Source organism: Notechis scutatus, chromosome 5 (genome assembly GCF_049901735.1).
Source record: "Notechis scutatus isolate UNSWTSFEM ecotype Mainland chromosome 5, rNotScu1.2, whole genome shotgun sequence".
NCBI classification, from domain to species: domain Eukaryota; kingdom Metazoa; phylum Chordata; class Lepidosauria; order Squamata; family Elapidae; genus Notechis; species Notechis scutatus.
This window is the reverse complement of record NC_142013.1, coordinates 82,565,239-82,591,555: the sequence shown is the minus strand read 5'-3', so window position 1 is coordinate 82,591,555 and position 26,317 is coordinate 82,565,239. Positions and strand designations below refer to the sequence as shown.

Genomic DNA, 26,317 nt, shown 5'->3' with positions numbered 1-26,317 from the left:
TCAATTTGTAGACCCAAATGTTTTTATAAATAAAAGTGAAGACTAAAATAAGTGTTCAGATTAAAGTTATGAAGTGAACATGAGATCCCAGGAGGTGCTATATTTAGCTAACTTAACTATTCTGCCAATTGAACAAAGATGGTTCTGGTTGAATTAGATCAGGGATCTCCAAACTTGGCAACTTTGAGACTTGTGGACTTCAACTCCCAGAATTCCCAGGCTGGTCTGGGAGTTGAAGTCCACAAGTCTTAAAGTTGCCAAGTTTGGAGACCTCTGAATTAAATGTACTAAATAGGTTTGGAAGCAATAAGCTGTTTGAATTCAAACATTTTACAGACTACTGCGTTAATAAAACACAGTTGACAAATATATGTCTATGATAACTATAGGTACATCATTCCAAGATAAATCTTTCTGTTTTCTAATGTTTAAAATACTACTGAAATTAAAAACTGATTTCCAGAGCTTTTAACTGATACTATGAAAGATCATGGTTCAATTACAGATTTATACTTTTGTCTCTCTGGCTGTGTTAATTCCTCCCCATTCTCATATAACGCTCCACAATAAATCCCTCTGAGTCCATTACAACTTCTGCTTTACACTGCTGAATTATACCAACAATCTTCTTGATATTTTAGCAGATGTTCTGCATTTGGGCCTTTGAGACCTTTATTAGGTCCATTTCCTTTTCAACCTAAAAAAGACACGCATTTATTCTCAGATTGGTGCATATTTCACATTGGCCCAAGTCCAAACATCTATACACATGACTTTGAATAAAGAATTCTCATCATGAAGTTCAGGGCCAAGGCAATTCTTACATTATTCTTTTTAAAAAAGAAGTCTTAATTCAAAACTTACCTCAGTAACATCCATGACTTTAATAGCTGCCAACTGACCTGTCTTGACATGTCGACCCTAATAAAAAATAGAAATAATTTTTAGACTTCACATTATTAATTATATCAAATTATATCAAATCACTAGCAGCTCATTGTTTCACAGAATATATATTTCATTCAAAATATTACAAGCAAAAAAAATGTAGATTTAAACATAAAAATAATTCAACACTCTGGCTTTTAAGAGAACTGCCAAACTATATTCTTCAATTGATATTGTAGGCAAACATAGTGCTCAGCCTTTGGTCAATTATTTTTTTGGGAAAACAAGGCAGGCTGTAGTGTCTGCAGGTGGAGGGAGAATTCTGTCATTCTGGTGCATTCTTCTTGCACGTGTGTCATCATTAGGTTCAAAAGAACACATTAAGGCCTCACTATACAGCTTTATAACCCCCAAACAATCTAAAAGTAAAGTATGAGTTTACATAAATACATTTACAGGTAGTCCTCAATTTATGACGCTCACTTAACAAATGTTTGAAGTTATGACAGATTCTCCCCAAATTTTTAACAACCCAGTTTCAAACTTACAACACACATATACACACACTCCTGCAGTCACGTGACTGCATTTTAGACACTTAGCTTGTCTTTATGGTTGTTTTAGTGTCTTGTGATCACCTGACCATGATTTATGGGTTGTTGTTTTTTGCCATTTTTCAGGATTTATTTCCAGTTTCTGACAAAAAAATCCCCTTGTAGAAAATCAATTTGCTTAATGACCGGAGTGTTTGCTTAATTACCACAGTGTTGACTTAACAACTACTGCAAAAAATGTGAAAAAAATCAGGTCCAGTCATGTGATGCCTTGACTTACAACTCTAATAACATGACGGTAATTCTGGGCTCAGTTACAGTTGTAAGTTGAGAACTACCTATATGTCTTGTAAATGAGGGCATCCTGAATATATCTCTTTAGTAAACCAACAAGGAGTTCTCATTTTTTCTAATTCAAAATTTATTATAAAGTAAAATTTAATAATCCACATTAATGTTAAAATGAGCCCTCAAATGACATTTGTTTCCTTTGAATGTTAAACCATTACAGAAAAACAAAAATAATTTTTTGTGAAAGTAGTGATTTTGTCCACTTCTTTGGACCAGTTTGAACCTCTTCTTTATTCTGAACTCTTAACAGTGACTTCAATATGCAAAAGACCAGAGTGCAGAGATAAGGTATCTGTTTGAATAATGATAGTAAACCCACACATTCAAACTTTGATGATGTAATTTCCTAGGCAATTATTTGAAAAGATGTGATTTTGATGAAAAGCAAGTATTTGGTGCCTTTCATTTCTCTGCAAAGTATTTCTACAGTCAACAGAAATAATATGAATCACAGAAGACAGCACAGAAAAGCACAATTGGCTTTGCAATCCACTTTAGGAAACAGGATGCTGAATTAAGTATGATCAGTCTTCTCCAATTTAAGGACTTAAAGGTACACTGCTGCTATTATTTTCAGACCAGGAAGGCTGAGCCAGTCATTTTCTTTGGTACACATTAAGTTCATGCTTTTAAAAGTGTTTAATTGGCAACAAAGAATCAAAAGGACATTTTTGGCAATTTCCAATAAGTAAATTGGGCACAGAAGAACTGTCTTTGAAACTACAGACATAGCTTTCAAGACTTAAGAGGGAAATTCTTTTTCTTTCTCTTTGCTGGAAAACCTAATAGGGAAGACAGTCCAAGTAACCCTTGCTGACTGGGTCATTTAGTTCCCAGAGTGATTCCTATGTCTTTCATTTTACTGCAGGAAGTAAAGTGACAGGAAGGCCAAGAGTGATTCATGTTCTCTTAACCTACCACCAGTGAATGGGAATATGTAATAGAGTCGTTCAATTTTCAAGAAAGCATTGGACAAAGGATTCACCAACAACAGGTTTTCCTTCTTTATTTGTGCTACTCAATCTGTTCACTATTTCATTTAATTTTAAAACAATGTACAGTATTTTAAAAATTGGGTAAGTGAAGGCTTTTAGATAACCAGACATGAAGAGTACTGAAAAACAGACATCTCTTCAGAGCTTTTGCTCAAGATTATCCCTACCTTATGCTCCCACCCTTAAGTCTGATTACAATCAGAAGACATTCCTCCTTGGGGGATGGACAAGTAAAACCGAGCAGTTTCAAAGGTCCCGAGGCTCCAGATATAAGCCGCAAAAGTGCACTGAGGCAATTTTCATTCTCATTCCCTTAAGGAAAGGTCTACATTTCCTTTGCTTTCCCAGTCAAGGCAGGAAAATATTTTTGAAGCTGTAGAATGGGAAGTTAAGACTGTGGGAAAGGAAGTGCAATACTCAACATATCTCAGTTCAAACAAATGCTTTATGTTAGAGGCTCCAAAATATTTCAGCACAGCATATTGCAGCATAGCATGTGTTTAAATGTCTGACTACTTAAGGGAGTCCTACAACTTTAAAAAGAATAGTTTCTGCAATGTTTCAAACTACTGTATTAATTAAAGAACACAGGAGTCCATTTGCCCTTGCCAGGCAACCAGTGGACACAAAAGACTTCCTATTTAAATGTAAATATAAACCAAGACGTGACTGTCTTAATTTACTAAAATCCATGTGAAATTACTCCTGAAAGTCAATAAACAGTTCTTTATCTTTGGAAGAAAGACTCTCGTATCTTGTGTGCTGCCCATCTCTACTAATTGCATATGTCTTATTCCACACTGCTTTAATTATAATATTTTCATCATTATATTACCATTGTGTTTTACCTCTCTTCAACAGCAAAATGACAAATCAGAAGTCTACTGAAGAATTATTGGAGTTGAAGTTCAACAAGAATATAAGTTATCCATTCCCATTGTGGGATTAATTTCTTTTAGCAGAAGTGGAACAAATCCAAGATTCAAACACAAAGCCTACTGACAACCTAACATAAATGGATCCTTAGAAGAAGCCAAAATCTTGCAGACAGTGAACTTATACTAAAGGGTTTACAGAAGTTAACAAGTTTAGGGTAAGAAAATAAAATCAAGTAATACCTTAGAGATACATACTGATAAGCAGATGGTAAAAAAGATTTAGAACTCAAGCAAAAAAAACACAGAATCATACACCCAGTTCTCAGCCTACTGTTACTAAACAGCAATGCTTTTGTGCAAAATTAGATTTTCCATAATGTGACTTACTTAACTAGATACTGATATCCTAAAAGGCAAAATTTAAGTTCCTACTATATCATTATGATGCTAAAATAAGATAACAGTTTGCTTTTAGGCAAACTGTTGTAATACTGTGACTTCTTCAACTACTTCCTTATGTTGTTCCCATTAAACTTAATACAGAACAAGCACCTCCCTTACTTCACTCATCTATGTTTCCCTTACTCAGTTCTTTAAAATTATATTTATTATTGTCTCTGTACTACAAACCACACAGGCAATAGCTTGGAGAGCTTTAAATGGGAATGTACACAGATCCACAATTTATAGCAGATCCTATGAAAATCAATAGAACCTACACTGATTACTTATTTCACCAGTCCTTTCACATTAACTTGTCTGTTTTTATAACATTTAGTCTCCAATTCATTCCTGTTAATTCAAATCCCATCACACAATTACAATTTCCCACCTGGTTCTAGGTATTACAGACTCAATGGATTGGTTGGGTTGGTGTGATTATGAAATCTGTCCTTATTTAGGGCAATAATGTGAAATAGTTTTTGGTTAGAGATATACATTTGTTGTGCTGATGAAAGTGTATATTCCCAGCTCAGCTATTACTTCAAGTTCTTTCAATGACACCTGTACATAATAAGATAAAATAATAAGCCTTGCTTACTTCATTTTTCAACTGAAACCTACACAGAAAGGTTTTTTTTTGCTTGAAATCTAATAAGTCTGAAGAATAGGAAGGAACAAATATTTTAATATTGTTTTTTGTATTATTTTATGATTCAAGAAAAACCATAACTCAAAATTTATGCTTCCTATGCAAAAAGGCCTAGGTCAATCACCAGAAGATCTACTTAAAATTGTAAATGCCTTTGTCTGAAATCTGGGAAAGGTCTAAATAATATAGTGAGCTAGAACAACCAAAAGACTTTTTGTACACAGCTGTTTCCAATATTCTGTTGCATACTAGAAAATGAATATCATAAATATCATCCTTGCTTATACAACAAAACTTGTTTATATAAAACATTATGTATCTAAAAGCAACATTGCAGAAGCCTCCTAAAACTCATAAGCTTTCTTGATTCAGTATACAGAATTGAAAAGAGCCTTTGTAATTTCGCTCATTAACAGACCTAGAAAAACAATAATACATTGAGGAAGAATCCATAAATCATGGCCTGTTTATATTTTTATTTGGATCACTGACTGAATTGGGGGATGGGGGTGGAGGAAGAGAGAGATCTTCCTGATTTAAGGATTGTAAATTCAACTGTAAAATAATAAGGGGTGAGAAAAATCAGGAAGGTGTCTCTCCCACCAACGCACCCAATTCAGTCAGTTTTTGCAACATTATTGTTACCCAGTGTAGTAAGGCACCTAATCAGAGATGGTATTCAGCAGGTTCTGACCAGTTCTGGAGAACTGGTAGTGGAAATTTTGAGTAGTTTGGAGAACCAGCAAATACCACCTTGACTGGCCCCACCCCCATCTATTCTCTGTGTCCAGAGTCCCAGCTGATTGGCTGGGTCTTCTTGGTTGCCCTGCACAGGAGAACGGAGCTGGAAAGCAGGTTAGTGGGGTGGGGAGGAAATAGGGATTTTATAGTATCCTTCCCCTGCTACGCCCACCAAGCCATGCCACACCCACCAAGCCACGCCCACAGAACCAGTAGTAAAAAAAATTGAACCCCACCGCTGCACCTAATTACAAGAAATCACACTAGCTATTAATTTTCATCCAATCAAAACTGGATGGATAGATCAATTTTTCAAATCCAGAAGATGATATACTGCAAAGTGCAATAGAAACAGAATACAGACAGTACATAACTTAATATCATAGTGGTAGTGATGGCTGGTTAGAATTCAGTATTGCAAGCTAACTCTGCCCGGAGCTCAATCCTGACTGGCTCAAGTTTGACTCTGCCTTCCATTCTTCCAGAAGTTGGTAAAATGAGGACCAAGATTGTTAGGGGCAATATGCTGACGCTGCAAACCGCTTAAAGAGTGCTGTAAAACACTATCAAGTGGTATATAAGTCTAAGTGCTATTGCTATCACAGAGAGAAAGGGGGAGGGAAGCATTTCTCATTAAAAGCATTGGTTTGTGTTTTGTTTTTTTAATTTCAATGGAGTCTAATATATTGTACCAGCTTATTATCTTGATATCATTTAAAAGCTTTTACTTTATATGGTATAAATAAATCATTCCACTTTCTCCTAGGAATAATCATTAACTACCCTAATAATGAAACACTTAATATTGTATGAATAATATGGAAGATTCTGAGATTGGCTACAGGAGCACATACAATGCTATCACAAGATCAATTTACTTTCAATTTACTTTCATAGACTCTTCCTCTACCCAGTAACATGCCACTAAATTTAATGCATTTAATTCTTCATTTGTTCCTTGGACCATAATATAAAATAAAAAATGAAAAATGAATTGATTTGTCTAATTACACATCAGCAAGAAGTTGGGAAGCCATCTTAAAAATCAATAAAGTTTCAAGACAATATTTTTCCTTGCAATCATCTTGCCTCAGGATGCAAGGGGGCTGCAGAGATTGCTAACTTCAATTGGCCTCCTAAGCTGTGTTTTTATCATTTCTTTTTGTTTCTTAAAAAAATGATATCAAAACAACATTGAGAAAGTAAAGCAGTTTTGCTGTACATCTTTCTAAACCACTTTTGTATATAAATAATGTTGAATTTAAGAAAAAAAATTACACATACAAGGAATGTGTGTCTTTTAGTAAATATACTGTGTAATTTTATTGCCCTTTTTATTTAATTATCAGTAATAATGATAATATTAATACTAGCTCTTAAAATGTAAAAATTGATAAATATATGATGCTAAAATCAAACATTTTGACAGTGTCAATATACGGCTGATCCTCGACTTATTACTGGTCATTTAAGGATTAAAGTTATGACTGCCATGAAAGGGTGCTTTACAGTCAGTAAAACAGTTTTGGCAATCATTCCCCCCTGAGGTGACATGATCGTCACTGAGGCGCCTAACAACTATTTGACAAAACAGGGTATAGAGTATCCACACCAGGTTCTACTAGCCGTCCAGTATCACCCCCTGAAGAAAAAGTTAGGTTTTGGCCTTCCAGAAACCAACAATTGAGAGCCTTCCAAATCTCAGAAGGATGCTGGATCTTATAGAGCAGGCCTGTCAAACTGGCACCCGTGGGCCAGATGCATCACATGCAGGCCACGCCCATCCTGGCTCCACAAAGGCAAAATGTCATAATAGGTCCCGATACATCACGTGATGTGATCAAGTTTGTCACCTGTGTTATAATTACCATGACAATCATATAGACACTTCCATGAAATTCCTGAGTCTCAAGTTTGAATGAATAGAAAGTTTGCTTTAACTAAATAGAACAGTATGCACATCTGTGTAATAATGTCCATGTCTATGTAATTAAAAGCATATTTTCCATTATTAGAAGAATTTCTTAGAATTCAAAGAGTTAAGAAACAAAATTAGACTGTATTGGTATGTAATTTGACTTCACCTGTCTTCTTAAAAACAATGCAGATCTCTGTATAAATATATTTCAGAAAAAATATGCTACTATTTTAATTGTATAATCAATTAATTGTATAATACGTAAGTTCTTTATTGGACTACATAGTTTCTCTCTACATCCACAGACAGTTATGCGTACACTATCCCACCACGCATCCACATATCCAAGTATGAAGCAGCTTATAAGAATGTCTCTATGAGTTTTAGCCTTAATTTCTCTTCACTGCAGAAAAATAATTTCTTTAATAAAAAATGATAAGCACATAGGATTCTACATTCTCCCCTCTGGATTATCATAGCCCTACATGTTTCGCAGATGTAATTTCTCCATGTGAATAATGCAAAGAAAGGAGCAAGTGCATCACAAACCCACCATTACAATTGTCTACACAATGGCTTTCTCAAAGAAGAGCTAGACTGAAGAATCCTATCTTATTTTGTCTTTAATAAAGCTAAAATCACATTTCTGTTTGCTGGTTGTTCAGAAGAACACCTTTAGCAGGGATGGGATTCTCCCGGTTCAGACCGGTTCGGGCAAACCCCTAGCTCCGATGATCAACTGATTCTGAACCGATTCGCTATGTGGGCCCGCCTGCCCGTACTTGCACTGTACTCATCTATATATGCTCCGCTGATTCGTGTGGCAGAGCGGATTGTGCCTCAGCTGTGTTACTTCCCCAAAGTAACATCGAAAGTAATTTTGAAAGCTGTGCACGCGAGCAATTAGCGAACCGGTTCTTACACCGGCAGCATCCCACCACTGACCTTTAGCAGCCTATGGAAGAGTTCTATCACAATAGAATAGTGTCTTTGTGTCCAGTGAAAATATGCAACGCATGTTTAAGAGAAACTTTATTAAATATCTAGCTGTAGTTATTAGACAAAAGTTGTCATTGCTAAAAGTGATTCAGCAGCAGCATTCAAATGAGATTGTGTCACCATGTACATTGTTCAGCAATAGGGGAAAAGATCTTTCTTTCTTTCTTTCTTATGATCAGTGACTGATCCTTCTGAATGCAACAGTAATGAAAGACAGGCATTTACTCATTTGCAGGGAACAATCAGCAAGAGCAAACAGCTGTGGATTTTGGATGATAGCAGCCAACTGGGATAAATCAGACCTCATGTCACAGCCTTTAAGCTGTGTTCTGATTTATTTTTTTAAAAAAACTTGTTATAACATTTCTTAAACTGCTTTTTAAATTGATAAAACACAATTTGATTGCAATTTTGGCACAAGAAGATCTAGAAAGATGGTATGGAATTCATTTGATTATCAGGACCAAGATAATTTTTAATTAAAATGTATTTCATTCCAAAGTTCATTTATATTTTGAAACAAGTTTATGAGTTACTATATGAAATTAACCAGAATCTAACAATTTTTCTTTGTCAAGGTGATCATCTTTCAAGACTATAATCTCTTAGTTTTGAACAGCTTATCAGAAAAGCAAGACAATCTTGTTTTTTTTACGTCTATTTTTTAAAAAATAATGACACATATTTATTTTTAATTGTTTGTTTTGTTTTATGCTACCCTGAATCATATTTGTGAGAGTAGTGGCTATATAAATTTACTGTATAAATGAAAATAAGTAAGATGGATAGGCTTACCTGTATTATTTTAGGATTTTGTAAAACTATATATAAGAAATATAATTTTATAATATATGAGTCCAATTATTATATTACATTATCGGGATTTTTAAGAATCGCTAGTGAAAGGGGTTCTTTAAAAAAAAAAAACTCTGACACTTCATCATGTTATCACAATAAGCTTTCCTAACTCTTTTAGGTAAAATTTCAAACAAGGTTTGAGTTAGAATTGATTGCTTTTGGTTAGTTTATTCAAGTTTAAACATTTGTTCCTTGGATTCATTGATACTGATCAATTATTGCATTTGAAGTTTTCTTGCTGTGTTTTTTAGCATTTGTCCTGCATGGTTGTAAAGTCTGTTTGTTTTTTGCACTGTGCTTTCCTTAAAGGGAGGCCTATGAATGCAGGATGCAACAAGGGGTTTGTTGTTCAGCTAAATTGTAGCAGATCCTGACGCTGTTTGGGGATAAGAGAGAATGAGTAGCTGAAGGTCAGCCAGCAACTTCCTGGGTGTTTCCACTCTTAGTCCAGTAGCTTAACATTACACTCCACTGACTCTTTTCTGTGTCCAGAGTTCTATATTTCAATATATATGAAAGTTTTGGAAACATTAACCAAGGCTCTTAAGCAAATAATTAATTCTTGCAATAAATTGAAATATGAAATGGATATAAATACTTTATGTGGTTTTTGAACCAAAGTCTGAATAGTATGATTTTAAAACTTGTTATGACACTCTGAGGTTGTTGTTTTTTTAATGCAATAAGCAATTGTTTTGTTTGTTAATTGGTTATCTCACAAGATATTCATAAGAACTGGTTTTAAGCATCTTGTTGGATTATTATTTGGACATTTAGTATCATTTGCTCTGAAATTCATAGGACTGTAAATATAGCTTTAGTGATCACTGCTTCTTAGTTTCCAACTTAGGATATATTCCCGATATTTTAAAAAATACATTACATGACTTAAGAAAACTAAATTATATCTGATTTAAACAGATTGCAAATACTGCTGGTAAATATTTGCATTTGTATGCTGTTTGACAGAATAGAAATAAGATAACTTTTGACAGTTTAGCACTTGTATTATGTACGTTTCCATAAATTATCTTCTTTATTTAACTTTGACTTACATTATATGTTACCTATTTGTATTATTAGATATTAACTCAGACCAAGTGATTTACTATTTGGAAGTCCTGTAAGACCATTAAGATCTGAGCTTTTCACCAAGTATTCAGGCCACATATATGGGATGGAGGGTGATACATATTTTCTGAAAAACAAATTTTATTTTCACATGTTTATGGTGTTATAATTATAACTGTAACTATGTCCGACTTTATTTTCAAAGGTTAAAAAAAGCCAAATCATAATATTTACAATAAAACCCATAATTTTTAACCATAGGTCAAACTGGATTTAGCTGAAGAAAAATAATTAAAAACAAGTGCACAACGGAGGTTCACTGTTCATTGTATATCTCGTATCGGATAAATTACTTATTGGGAAATGGTATGAGAGAAAACAGTTGCAACTCTTTGTTGTAGTTCATCTTTGTTGAGGGAAGAGAATGCAAGATCACATATGCCTCCAATTTGCTTTTCCACAGCTCTTATATTCCATGGATAAAAGGATCTTTACCTCCCACTTCAGGAGGATAACATGAAACTGCACAATTAAAAACACATGTAAATTATGCTAAATCCTTATATGTGTGAGCTTTTACAAAAAGGTTTATAACGTTTGCATAAAGTAGTGATGAACAAATGATCTTTGTAAATAAAAGTGATCAATTCAGATACAAAATATATATTAATTTAGATGACTTAATCAATTTTTTATTTGGTCAGTATAAAGCAATAGTTTTGAATCACTATTCCACATAAACATTTAACATCTAAATATCAAGATGTGTATTTTAAAATTAGTAGCGATTGATATATTACATATTGCAATACTTAAGCTAATCTTCCCAAGAGACACCTATGGAGGCTGCTACCCGCTTGTTATTTTCTATTTACTTTTTATTATATATCTCTGTGTGTATGATATATTTTTATTATATATCTCTGTGTGCAATTTGAAAATAATATAGAACCAAATATCTTACTAAAATTATTGCACAATACAAATCCATGTTATAAGATGCTTTGGCTACGAACATCATATTGGATTATAATTATTATTAGCATTGTGCAATAAATATTCTAACCCATGCAGAGTGACTATAGGATCTTTAATTCACAGCGTAAACCAGAGGTCCCCAAGCCCTGGCCCATGGCATTCTAACCACCAGATTGTGCAAATAAGTGAAGCCCCATCTGTGAGATGCAGGCAACACACAAAACCACACCCCCTCTGGTCTGCGGAAAATCCTCTCTCCATGGAATGGGTCCCTGATGCCCAAAAGGTTGGAAATCTCTGCCGTAAGCCACTAAGCTAACAAACCTATAAATCTTTTAAGGCCATAAAACAACAAGCATTTAAAAATCCCACAAAGCGAGCTGTCACTTAACTGTCAGAAACAAAAGTCATCTGTGCCTCCATTAACAGTTGATCCTCAAAACATAGATGCTATGGATCAAGTTATTTCTTCTTTTTCCTGTACAACAGGGGTGTCAAACTCAAGGCCCGGGGGCCAGATCCGGCCCATGAGGTGCTTAGATCTGGCCTGCAAGGCTGTCCTGGAAACAGCGAAGGGCCAGACTGTGGTGCCTCTGCCAGCGAAAACAGAGCTTGGGAGGGCCACGGGCAACCCTCCTGAGTTTTTCGCTGGCAGAGGTTTGCAGGCGGCCATCGCAGCCAAAAGCAAAGCTTGGGAGCCTGTTTTCTCTGGCAGAGTGCTCAGGCCACCACAGGCCTCCCCAACATGAGTGATGTCGAACTGGCCACGGCCCTAGCCACACCCTCCCCCCAAGGTCAAACACGATCCTGATGTGGCCCTGAATGAAATTGAGTTTGACACCCCTTGCTCTACAATAAAGATTCTTTAAGATTTCTTACGTTTACATTGTTTTCCCTATGATCAGTTGCAATAGAATGCTCTATAAAACTACCTTAAAGCTAAGAATTGGTTAGTGTCATTTTGAAGTAGAAAGCATAACTAGAGAAAAGTAGCCCTACCCCACTTTTCTTATCAGAAGGTCGCTAAAGGCGATCAATGACCTTGGGGCACTGCAACTATCTTAAATATGAATCCATTGCCCAGTGTATGAATTTTGATCACATGACCATGGGATGCTGCATCAGTTGTAAGTGTGAAAAACGGTCATAAGTCACTTTTTTTGGGTGGCATTGTAACTTTGAGCAGTCACTAAACGAACTGTTATAAGTCAAGGACCATCTGTACTGAAATCTGCAATTTCAAAAATCTTTACAAAGCACCAGATTGGCGATTGCTGCTAGAGGACACTATCCATTTCAATAACACCATCCCCCACCCAAAGAATCTGTGTCTCTAGGGCATCAGTTTTCCAATTGTACAGTCTTTAGAGTAGCCAAAATTAAAATTAAAATGCCTGATTTTGCAACAGTGCATAATCAAGGTAGAGAATAGTACAGTGAGTCAATTATGCTACAGTGGAGATAGGTCCTTCTGAAGCCATTACTTTCTCCCACCTATTCCTATGGCAAAGCTGAAAAGGATTTTTAAACCATTTCCTGTGAAACGAGACAGCAATCTTTCCATAGGGAACAGGTCAGGAAAGCTTCGCGAGTTGACAAATAATACACCACAAGAGAACTCAGAGAAATAAAAATTGAGGAGGTATAGAACAGACATATTAAATCCCATTGCTTTATTATATTCCATCATGTCAGTGTAGAACTCTTAGAAACTATATAGATTTTCTCCAAGATGATGTGTTCCAACCTGGTCTTTAGATCTTCCACTAAATCATTACCACTAAATTCCACCTTGCTGTTGGCTATCTTCTTATTCTATTTCCTTCCAGTATTATGAACTTCACAAGAAAGCTAGTTATACAATGTATCCAAAATATGACAATTTGAACCTGTTCATTAGTGCCACAAGTAAAAAAAATCTGTGATTTGTTTGATGATTCACTGTTTTGTTATCCATGGTGTTCCCCAAAACCAAAATTCAAAGATATAATACTCTTTCTAACCATCTTATTCAAAGTCCAACTTTCTTTTTTTTAAAACATTTTTATCCCTTTATTTTTTCATAGAACTGACTGCACCATATTAATCTTTGTAGGTTGACACAGCACAAAAACTGAATATCTTTTCCAAGGCCTTCACTGCTGCTCTTCTAAGTGCTTGTCTGCAGCATATTTCTTGACTGTTTGGTTCCTTTACTGTTGATTATTGATTCTAAAAGACAGAAGCTATCCATTATTTGAATACCTTCACTGTCAGTTCTAAAACTGGTTACTCTATATGTTGTCATTTTATCTGGTTTTGCTTACATTTAATTTTAGTCCCTTTTTAAAAACTATGCTCCTTTCATTACTGGAGCTGCAGTACATTTGCATTTTCAGCTATTAGAATAGTGTCATAAAAGTAATCCAGATTATGAATAGTTTTGCTCCAATTTTAAAATCATGCTTACGTCCACGTTCCCTCGATATACATGGGGGGGAAATATATAACCTTCTCATGCTCCTTTGTCTACTTGAAGCCAGTTTGTTTCACCATGTTTCAGCCAGATTGTGGCTTCCTGGCCTGTGTATAGGTTTTTCATGAAACAGTAAGGTGTTCTGCGATTTCCATTTTCCTAAATCCATTTCACAGCATGGCATAGTCAACACAGTCAAAAGCCTTTCTATATAGTAATCAACAAAGCACACCTTGATTAGGTGTCAATATTCTTTGCTTTCTCAATTATCCAAGGTGCAATAGCAATAATGTCTCTTGTTCTTGGTATTGTTTAAACTGAGCTTAAACATTTGGCATTCTCTTATATTTCTATAAATAACCCATTAATTTTTCCCAGTCTTCAGGGCAATATTTGTAACCTTGGTAATGACTGATTGCAAATACAGATCAGGTCCCTGGTAATAACTGTTTTCTGATAATGTTTAATGGGTAAGATGCCTAGTCTATGCTGTGCAAAACTGGACCAATGTGCAGGTTTTTTACAGTATTACAGGCATTGTAATAAAAGCTCCCAGAATATATCTCATAAATAAGGATAATTGCAATGAACCTATTTAATACCTGCCTGGAAGTGACTTGTATCTTCAGTAATGAAAAAAGGCATTGCTTACACTAATAATGTACAATTGTTCCAATCTGATGTTAAATATTAATTATAAAACCATTAAAGTTTAAAAAAATTGCTTACAATTCACAAAATAAAGAAAATATTAGACTATAATGTAAAATATAGGTTTCTATGAATGTCATAGGTTGGTAATATTTCTGCCTGAAACAGAAATAAACAATGTACAGTGAAAGCTCTATATACTCTGTGCTTTGTACTAAAAGTTTTTCAAAGACAGGAGACTGATCAAACATATTGTTGAATAAGCTAAGGAAACAATCCTGTTATACAAAACTGGTGATTTATAATTTTTGGGATACAGGACTCTGGAGGAAGTAGGGAAATTTTGGATTCAACATCTGTTTCTTAAAGGAGGAAGAGTATATGTTATTGATCTTAGGATGACTCTTCAAAGTGAGCAATATCTTCCAGATCATCACACGAATAGCTGAAAAAGATAAGTTATACAGTCATCCACCCACACAATATTTAAGCCACAAGTATCTATTGCAACATTCATGTTCCAGAGAACAATATCAATTTAAAAAGAAAAAGAAAATGAACACAAGCCTGTTTTCGTTTTAATTATATAGGTGCAGAAAACATTTTAAAATACTCAATAAGCATATAAGCTTAACTAGATTTAGTTAGTCATATTACAATTTTTATGTTCAATATATGGATACACACACACACACACACACACACAATTATATACATAAATATTAGTTTTGTAACTATGTGTATTCTATTTTTTTAAACTTTTTAAAATTAACTGTTTGTATTCTACCCTTTCTATGAGAATCACTGCAGTTGTTAAATCAGTAACATAGTTAAGTGAATCCGATTTCATCATTGACTTTGCTTGTTGAGCCCTTTGATCTTATAGATGCTTATATTATTTCAATTCTTAGATTTTTTTTCATGTTTTTATTCCTCTTAAACAATGGCCTCTCATGTTACCCAATCCAGGGAGTTGTAGGTCATTATATTCCGAAATTACCATAGTTCCAGGCAATTGGGAAGACAACTACAAAAGACATGTGACACAAAACATAAATCGAAAAACAGAATAACACAGTTGGAAAGGACCTTGCAGGTCTCCTAGAACAACCCCTCGCTTAAGCAGAAAATGTAGACCCCTCTTATAAGTCATCATGGGGAAATTTGATTGTTGGATTGTAAACTCTTTTTTTTGCTATCAGAAAATATGATCATACAATTTTGTAGGATAAGGTCTATACCAGTGATGGCTAATCTTTTTGTGCTGAAAGTGTGTGTATGTGCATGTACATGTGTGCCTGCACCCATAAAGCAATGCACATGGGACCCCACACACACTCCCCCTGCCCCCTGCCATGCATGTGGGTCTCCCGTGGTTCCCCCTGCACACATGACCCCACGCGCTCCCCCTGCCCATGTGCATATGTCTCCCGCATGTGTCACGCCTGCCCACATGTGCAGCAGATACCCAAAATCAGCTGACTGGTGGGAGGCGCACGCACATACGCAGTGAACTGAGCTGGGTGACAATTCATGTGCCCACAGAGATGGCTCTGTGTGCCACTTCTAGCACACATGCCATAGGTTCACCATCATGGGTCTATACAATATTCATGTTCTTGAATTGTACTATCTGACTGTACTCTTTTAAAAGCAGAATCTGCTTCAAATCAAGCTCAACTCCTGGCATGGCTTCAGTGATGGTTTGTCATGAACTGTTTTGAGATATTATTTCAACTTCTTCCTTCTAACAGCAGCCATTAAACTCCTGCAGGTCTTTGTCTAAGGAAGCCCAGCTTCCCTCCCACTCCCCAAGAAAATCAGCCTTGGGTATCACCTACTGCAACTGCTTTTTTAGAACAATATGATAATTACATCAGCAAGTAGATCTAGTTTTGGTGGTATCCTTTTATGTATATCTTTTTATGGGTTAAGAATATAACATTAAGTTTGTTAAAAGGTTAGCTGAGATCTTCAGTAGAAAACAGCTCTATAATAATATGACACGTTTTGGCACAAAAATAAATTTTTTATTTGTTTTGTTTTTACAATATTGGTAGTAGGAAAACAAAGTTTACAGCGTTTAAAAGTTCATGAATCCTTTGGAATGTTCAACATTTCTACATAAATATAACTTATGAAATTCTGTTCTCCACATATCCTAAAACTAGATAAAGAGATAAATTTAAACAAATGAATCAGAAACTTTGTACTGTTCATTTATTTAATGAGGAAAATTTGGGTGTTGTAAAAATATATAAATCTTAGGATTATCATTTCATTTCAAGAGGTAATTAGAGCTAAGACTGAGTGTCAGAGGTCCTGTCAGAGGTCCTTTGGGTGGAAAGGAATGTGGCTTCCATCAGGTTGGGAACATCAATGCCCTTCATTGCCGATGGCCACAGGGAACAGAAGTCTGGCTATTCGTATCCAAGTTTTGTCTCCACAACACAGGTGGAAGTGAAAGTATACTATGGCTCAATCAAAAATAAATTCTGAGGACCCCTTGGAAAACAGTTATAAAAGCTCAACAGGCCACAAATAGTTTGAAAACTGTTTCCAAAGAGTTTGGACTCTACCAGCCCACTGTAAGGCAGATCATGTACAAACAGAGGCAATTCAATGCCATTTTTCTCTTTCCACGAATGGGGATAGGGGATGGAGGGAGAAGGCACACCTGTTACTAAAATCAAACTTTCACATACTTTTTGTGGTATAGAAATATATATCTTTGGATTATTTCCATTAAATCAATGAGTTTTGGCGAAGACGAGGTGATGCAACCCCTGCCCTCTTGATTCTCTTGTTTGTGGTTACTACTACTACTACTACTACTACTGTTGTTGTTGTTGTTGTTGTACTACTACTACTACTGCTGCTGCTGCTGTTGTTGTTGTTGTTGTTATTATTATTATTAACATATTTCCAGATTAGTCATTGGCCGGAACAGGATCCCCCCAGACGGATATTGGGTGGGGCTGGATGCTCGTCGCAGCTCACAGAGAACGGGCATAATCAGGTAAGTACCAATGCCCTTTCTCCATTGAGCTGCTTGTCCTACGGGAGGGTCTCCGTCTGGTCTGGAGCCTCCCCACTGTCTGAGTGGACTCATTGTAACACCCTCCTTTCAAAGGAGGCCTCAGCAGAAGCAAAGACATCAATTTTGTAATGCCTAAGGAAAGGAGATGGGGAAACCCATGTTGCCACCCTACATATTTCTGCTATAGGGGCTTGCATGGCCCAGGCCGCTGAAATTGCCATGCTCCTTGTAGAATGCGCTGTGATGCCCCTAGGCACGGGTAATGATTGAGTCTCGTACGCCTTGGCTATTGTGGCTTTCAGCCACCTGCCTATAGTAGAAAGTGAGACCTTATGGCCCTGGGTGGATGGCTGAAAAGATACAAAGAGGGCTTCAGTTTTCCTGAAGGGAGCTGTTTGATGTAAGTATGTACGAAGAGCTCTGTGGACATCCAGTCGGTGCCATTGATGTTCTAGAACCTGAGAAGGCCTGGGGCAAAAATTTGGGAGAACAAGTTCTTGTGCCTTGTGGAAAGCAGAATTGACTTTTGGTATGAACATGGGGTCTGGATGGAGAACCACTCTGTCTGTATGAAAAATACAGAGGTCCTTATGGGCCGATAGAGCCACTATTTCTGAGATACGTCGTGCTGATGTTATAGCTACGAGGAAAACTACCTTGTATGTGAGAAAATGGAGACTGGTAGTTTTCAGCGGTTTAAATGGGCCCTTCGTGAGTGCTGTGAGTACCTTGTTGAGATCCCAGGTCGGATAACGATGTACCACTGGTGGACATAAATTTGTGGCGCCCCAAAGAAAACTCCTTATCTTTGGGTGGTGTGAGATGGATGTTAGACCTTTCCAGGTCACCATCGAGGCAATAGCTGGCACCTGTCATCGTAAAGTGTTTGGTGCGAGACCCCAATCGAGCCCATCTTGAAGAAACTCTAAAACTTGTGGCACTGATGGAGAAAATGGATCCACTTTGGATTTGGTGCACCATTTATAGAAAATATTCCAAGCGGCATTATATATGCGGCTCGTTGAAGGTCGCCAAGCAGCTTGAATGGTGTTGATTACTCTGGTCGAGAAATTCTCCTTTCTTAGATGTCTCCACTCAATCTCCAAATAGCTAGGTGCAGCCATTGAGGGTCCGGTTGTTGGATTGGTCCCTGGGTAAGCAGAATTCTGTGCGGTGGGAATCTCCACGGTTCTTCTGTGGAGAGACCCCTGAGATCCGCGATCAAGGCCACCTGGAGCCACCAAGATCAGTTCCGCTTTCTTGTCCAGTAGCTTTTGGATCATCTTGGGTATCAGTGGTAGGGGGGAAGCATATAGGAGTCCCTGTGGCCATCGGCAATGAAGGGCATTGATGTTCTCCGCCCCATAGGATGGGTATCTCAAAATGAATCTCGGAAGCTGCGAGTTCAGGGGAAAAGCAAACAGATCTATAACTGGCAGGCCGAACCTCTGTACCGCCTCCTGAAACAGCTCTGGGTGCAGGCACCACTCTGATTGGTCGACTGTAGCCCTGCTTAGCCAGTCTGCCTGTGTGTTTTAGTCCTGAAATATGCTCCAACCTGATGGAAGCCACATTCCTTTCCACCCAAAGGCACAGTCTCTCTCTGCTTCTCTCATGAGTTGTTTCAAATGAGTGCCCCCTTGTCTGTTGATATGTGTCTTTGTAGTGACGTTGTCTGTAAGTATGAGGATGTTCTTTGTCCGAATATGTGGCAGAAAGCTGCGAAGAGGTAGATGGACTGCCCTGAGCTCCAACCAATTTATGCTGTTTGATTGTTCTGTTGCTGACCAACGCCCTTGAGCCGACAGGGACTGGAAATGTGCTCCCCATCCAAACAGGCTGGCATCCATAGTGATGGTGAGTCTGTGGAGCTCCCTCAATGGACAACCCTTGTTTATGACCGGAACAGTCCACCAGTGCAGAGAAGTGAGGACTTTTGCAGGTACTAGGACTCGAATCTTGGAGTTGCTTTGCCCCGATTTTTGGTACAGAAGTAGGAACCATTGGAGCGATTTAACGTGGAACCGGGCCCAAGAAATAATAGAAATACAGGAGATCATTTTCCCAAGTAATTTTGATAAATCAGCTAGAGGAACCCGTTTTAGGGTTCTGATATTCTGAGCTAAGATTTAATGCCTCTGTCTCTCTGGGTATAGAAACTTTTCCTTCCATCGTGTCTATTACTGAGCGTAAGTGACATAATCGAGTTGAAGGATACAACTGACTCTTTGCCCAATTGATGGAAAAACGGTGTTGCTGAAGAGTTTGCAATGTAATTTGAGTATCCCATTCTGCCTGCCTGGATGAGGAAGATAAGATCAAAATGTCATCCAGGTAGCATTGTAGTCTGACAGGAGTGCCCCTAAGGCGGGTGGCTAACGCTGCCAGAACCTTTGTAAAAGTTCATGGGGCATATGACAGCCCAAAGGGCAGGGCGATGTATTCAAAATGTTGGTTGTTGTAACAGAATCTAAGAAATTTGGTGTGAGAAGGTCTAATTGGAATGTGTAAGTAAGCCTCTGTTAAGTCAATGGAAGTTAAAAAGTCGCCTTTCCTTATGCTGAGCAGAATGGTTTGCAACGTACTCATTTTAAATTTGCAATAGACAAGAGCAAGGTTGAGTCTTTTTAAATCGAGGATTGCCCTCCATCCCCCCGAATTCTTAGGGACTACGAAAAGTAGTGATAGAACCCGTGCCCTTGTTGATCTCGGGCTACTGGTTGGATGGCTTTGATTTCCAATAAATGCTTGATCGCTGTCTCCATCAAGTTCCTTTTAACAGGATCCCTGGAGAGAGGGCATTTCATGAAAAAGTCCGGGGGAGTGGAGCAGAACTCCAGAGCTAGGCCAAATTTGATAGTGTCACAGACCCAGGAATCCAATGTAGAGGAGTCCCAATGGTCTGCAAAGAGTCTTAACCATCCTCCAATAGGAGCAAAATCCCTGGAGTTATCTTGGGTGTCAGAAACCCCTGCTCCCTGTTCCTCTAAAGGATCTTCTCCCTTGTGCTCCCCTGCGCATTCTGTCAGCGAATTCTGATCTATCCAACTGTGGGGCGCCCCTATATCCTGGGACTCTTTGGAATCTAGGTGAGAATGGACCTTGATAATAGGGACGAAAGGGCTGAAAGGTTCTATTGTCTGAGTGACGAAGGAGGGAGGGGAGAATCTTCTTTTTGCTTCTGGTCTCAATCAGCAGCGGATCTAGAGCAGCGCCAAACAATTTATCGCCCGAAATTGGGGAAGAGGCCAGTTTCCATTTGTGTTTGGTATCAGCTTGCCAATGTATAAGCCATAACAAGCGATGGGCAGTAACCTGCGATGCTATGGCTCGAGCTGAAAATTTGACTGAATTCTATGTAGCATCCGCAGAAAACTCTGCTGCTGCCATTAGTTTGGTCATGTCCTGATGTGCCCTGACATTAGAATTTGGTATGGTGTTCCTCAGGTGACGGAGCCATCTGAGGGAGGACCTAGTGAAGGAAGCGGCTATTGCCGCCCTTATGGCCCATGAATCGGAATGATGTGCCTTTCGGAGAACTATCTCGGCTTTCGTCTCCTCTGGCTTAAGGGCCTCCTCCACTTCGGTGGGAATGGTGGAGGAGGATGCCAATGCCACTACTCGCTCATCTACTTCAGGGGTATTCAGGGAATTAGAAAATTCTGAAGCTAGATTAAAGAATTTTTTATCAAATGTTGTGGGGGCTGGATAAACTGCTGCTGAAGCCCACTGTTTCTGGATGAGATCTGAAAACATTTGTGGAACTGGAATGATATCAACCTCGTTAATGGGTTGTGAGAAAATCAAATAATCTGTCTCTTCTTGAGATTCAGGTTGTTGGATAGAGGGAGCCTTCTCAAGAATAGCTGTGGCCTTGGCCTTGGCCTTGAAAAGGAGAGATTTGAAAAGTTGTGGACGGAACAGCCCCGTAAAGGTAGGTTGGTCAGGCTTGATGCCCTCGTCATCTGACATTCCTCTTTCTGGGGGATCCGCCTCCAATAGGGCTTCACTATCTTGAATTGATACTGCATCTATTTACTCCATTTGATCCTCTCCTTCCCCCTCTTCCTGTACCCCATGTGACTGCGTGTGTGGAATGATAGAAAACTCCCCTTGGGGAGGTACCTGAGAATAATGCAGATCAGTTCTGCAAAGGGATCTAACTGACTGTGAATCACATTCCGGCGCAGGGTTCTGTCTGGCCATCATGGATTGTTGCACCCCCACTGCGATTCCTCTGCGGATCGCCAGTTCCATCCATGCTCTCATTGTTTCCAGAATTTCATCTGGCAGGAACTCCTCCTGATGTAGGCCAGCTGCTGTTGGTGTAAAGGTCGCCTCTGGGACCCGCCTCGAAGCCTGAACAGCTGATGGGGCCTGCACAGTGGTAGTAGGTCTGGATGGCATGGATAAGTCTAGGGCCACTGGAGTTTGTGGAATTTGAGGCAACTGGATTGGGGGAGGAGGTTGGGAAATCCTTTCAGCCTCCTTAGTACATCTTTCAATTTGCTTTTCCAGTGCCTTTTGGCATCTGGTGGCATCCTTCTCTGTGGCCTTTGATGGCCCCTTAGCTTTTTTGGACTTCTAAGGTCCATGTCCTAGCACCCTCTCTGTTTGCCATTGCAATTCTTGGGTACCTCAATTTATGAGGGAATCTGTGTTATAGGGAAATTGTATATAGATGTATATCTATACATCTATATACATGTATATATATTTATATACAAATTGTATATAAACGTTTTCGTAGATTTTCACGGGTAAAGGTATGTAGGTCTAGGTGTGTTCGGGTCTTTTCCCGTGTAAGCTTATGAGGGAAATCTTACATGGGAAGACCCGAACACACCTAGACCTACATATATATAAATATAAATATAAATAATATAAATATAAATATAAATATAATATAAATAATATAAATAATATAAATAATAAATAAATAAATAAATAAATAAATATATATATATATATATATATATATATATATATATATATATATATATATATATATATATATTTGTTTTCTTAAGTTTTCGGGTACTTACATGTATGGCCTTCAGCTTTGTTCGGGTATTTTCCCACGTCATAGTAGTGGTGCTTTTAAAGTTGTAGCAACGTTTCAGCAGAATCTCATCTGCCATCATCAGGCTTTTGTATTGTGTTCGTCTGTGAGTTAGACTTTTACAGTGGTTTCAGATTTAAATTTGGGGCAGCCTATTGCTGTGCCAGAATGGTTTTTTTCTTCATCCTGATTGGTTGAGAGTCTTGGTCTGTGTTTATTGGTCTTGGAGTTTGCTGTGTTCTGCTTCTAATATCTTCTGTCTGTTTTTTTGGCTCTTTTTGTATCTTGATTGGCTGGCAACATTGTGTTACTTTATTGGAGGCCTTTAGTGCAGCTTGGCTTCGGGTAAATGGACGGCTATCATTAGTTAGAAGCTGGGTTTCATCTGGGTGCCTGGTTGGGGTGTGTTTGAGCTGGAGGTATCAGGGGGGATCTGTTTGTGCCCAGGTGTTTGCCTGGCTTGTGGTGTGGAGATTTTTTTGTTTGTGAGTGCAGGCTTCCAAATTTTTTTGTTTGTGAGTGCAGGCTTCCACCAGGCTGTCAATCATTTGGAAGCCTGCACTCACAAACAAAAAAATCTCCACACCACAAGCCAGGCAAACACCTGGGCACAAACAGATCCCCCCTGATACCTCCAGCTCAAACACACCCCAACCAGGCACCCAGATGAAACCCAGCTTCCTAACTAATGATAGCCGCCCATTTACCCAAGCCAAGCTGCACTAAAGGCCTCCAATAAAGTAACACAATGTTGCCAGCCAATCAAGATACAAAAAGAGCCAAAAACAGACAGAAGATATTAGAAGCAGAACACAGCAAACTCCAAGACCAATAAACACAGACCAAGACTCTCAACCAATCAGGATGAAGAAAAAAACCATTCTGGCACAGCAATAGGCTGCCCCAAATTTAAATCTGAAACCACTGTAAAAGTCTAACTCACAGACGAACACAATACAAAAGCCTGATGATGGCAGATGAGATTCTGCTGAAACGTTGGGAACCCTATGAACTTTCTCTCCCCCCTTTTTTGAAAATTTTATTTTATTTTATTTTGATTTATTTAGTTATTTATTTATTTTTATTTATTTATTTATTTTCATTATATTTTTTATTTTTTTATTTTTTTGTATATATCTATAAATGTTTGAGTGAACTAATGGGTAAGTATGCCAATTTGAGAATGCTCACGAAGAAAAACCAAGAGGCCAAACGAACACGAGGCCCACTATCACCGTCTGCGCAGGCTGAACTTAGCCTGGTGGTCGCTTGCTGCTGTGTTTTGAGTCTATATATAAATATCTGTATATAATCTAATGTGAGGGCAGCCAACAAGAATATATGATTTTTTTTGTCTCCCCGAAACCGGAGTAAAGGGAGTTGAAACAATCTTTATTTCCCTCTGTAACCTGCACCAGGAACTTAGAAGGTGTTAAAAGCCTCTCACAAAATATTATTAAAGAAACAAATGGCCACACGATGTAACATGTTTATGGCGGTGTCCGTTAGAATGTGCACCAAAATAAAACATCCACCAGGCCCCCAAAAGATGGCGTTGGCCGTATTTTGGCACCAATACAGCAGAAACTTTCACCGCTCAATCGGAGTAAGAGAAAAAATAAAAACAGCTGCTCTGCGACTGAGCGGTGAGAAGGAAACAATAAGGGGTCCTACACCCACACCCCCACGTTCTCTGAGGGGAGGAATCGCAACTAGCAAACAAGTAGAAGGAAAAGCACGCTCTGTTTAAACAGCGCCAAATTGAATTGCAATGGCTATAACAGAAGATTGTAGGGAAAGAAGGAACCACGTGTCTCCCGGAAACACAACTGCCGATTAATGGCGCTATGAGCCTTGTAGACGCGAATGCGTCCGGATCACCAAAAGGCAAACTGCAATTTGGTCTGACTGCTTCCCCTCTAATTGCAGTCGGAGCTAAGAAGAGAACAATTTAGAATCTGGTTCGTTTTAAAGAAATCCAAACCTCAAAGTGTTCCTGTTCCAGTGAAGGATAAGCTGCCTACCACACCAAAGGCTGAGCAAAAACTGGGGGATGCTAGGGCAGAGCCAGGGAGGAGTAAGAGCATCCTAACAATTAAGCCCAGCCTATCCGAGCAGAGACTAAGCACCTCCCACTCTCTGGATGCTCGGAGAAGCTCAATGGAGAAACATAAGTTTTTGTTCTTCTTCCTTACACTATTTGCATCTTGAATTAGACATTTCAGCTGTATTTTTACAGCAGTTTATCCCTGTACCCATTACATTCAAAATGGTGGCCTGCTTTTATATATTACTTTCTATACTGTACTTTTTTCTCCTTTGCAACTGTATTATTTTATTAAGAAGAATTCTAGTTCCCTGGCACCTTTGGGAGTATATTTTAGTACTCACCTACCAAATAAAACAACAATCCTTATCGTTCAATGTTTATTCAAAACTCATACTGATACATTGGGAATTAGTTTCAGATAAGCATATATTTATATTGGTAACATATGATTTCTTCTTATTTGAATATAATCCGAGCTCATCAAGGGTAATGTAAGAACGTTGATTCCTTACTATAAGAATTAGGTTTTTTTTTGTAATTTTATTTTTTATTTTTACATTTTAAAAACATCTCTTTCCGTTAGTTTTCTTTAGTTTTGAATCATAAGGAAAAGGAGACATTTAGCAAAGAACATAAATTTCTGTAAAATAAATCTAGCTTTACTGGGTAATAACTTTGCATATTTTTCCCACTGGTGATCAAGTAGTCACTCCAGATTCATCATTTTCTTTCTTGAATATTTCACAGATCTAATGCTGTCCAGGTTTTCCAAAGGTTGATTTTTCTTCCACCTTCTTTTTGGTGTGTATATATTTCCATTTTCCTTTAAAATTTAGTACTATTTATAGGCTGGCTTTGATCCCATTGCTGATCCCATTAATTTTATTGTTAAACTACATTTTCAACATCAGGGAAAAAAAGAATTCCAGGATTATTCGTAAAATCAATGAAAATATGGTCAACAAAAGTCCACCTACTGTGCTGTTACCTCTGAAATGGAATTCATGGGGTAGTAGTAATGGTTATTGAAAGGAAGAGACTGAATGAAATAATGAAACCAAAATATATATTTGTGGTTCATTTTAGAAGACGATACTATGTTATTGCAATCTTCCCAGATCTGGTGTTCTCCCCACATATTAGGTTACTCTATTATCAAATCACTATTATATTCTTGCATGCCAATCATGATTGAAAGAAAATGAGAGCTGCACATCTGTCTATAGGCACAGTTAAAACCAACTGGAAGAATCCAACTCAAATGTTGTTTTTATTATATCTGCATTAAGTTGTAGTTTTGTAATTTAAATTCAACAATTTAGAGCAATGTTATTTTACCCTTTGGCTACTAGACTAGAAATCACAGGTGCTGATGCCAGGCATATGTGGGCTGCATAATAAATAACTTGGTTTTAGTCTTGTTTTATTCAATATGTTCAAATGCTTAAATATTTGTAAATGTTTTACAGCCATTTGTACATGTTGAGACATGTATGAAACTCCTTTTATAATAATTCATGCAAGTCGAGACATCAGCATAAAAAATGGATAAAACATTAATGCCTCATTTAAATGCCTATATTTAAAAGTTGTATTTAAAAGGTGAACCAGTCATGATGGAATTAACATCTAGTGTTGATAAATTCAAGCATAAGTTTAAAAAACATCCAACTTACTTGGGTCAGTGAGGGCTTAAAACATAACTGCAGTGGTATTCTTCAACTACATTTTTGTT

General features: G+C 37.7%; 1 protein-coding gene across 4 annotated transcripts in view; it reads right to left on the bottom strand.

The window, feature by feature from the left end:
- MAP4K4 (mitogen-activated protein kinase kinase kinase kinase 4) overlaps positions 1 to 26,317 on the bottom strand; it is a 155,817-nt gene that overhangs the window by 79,851 nt on the left and 49,649 nt on the right. For all 4 annotated transcript variants that reach the window (XM_087967177.1, XM_087967178.1, XM_087967179.1 and 1 more), the window contains exon 3: positions 865 to 921. In XM_087967177.1, coding sequence (XP_087823303.1) covers positions 865 to 921 — 57 coding nt within the window. The remainder of the gene's footprint in view (positions 1 to 864; positions 922 to 26,317) is intronic.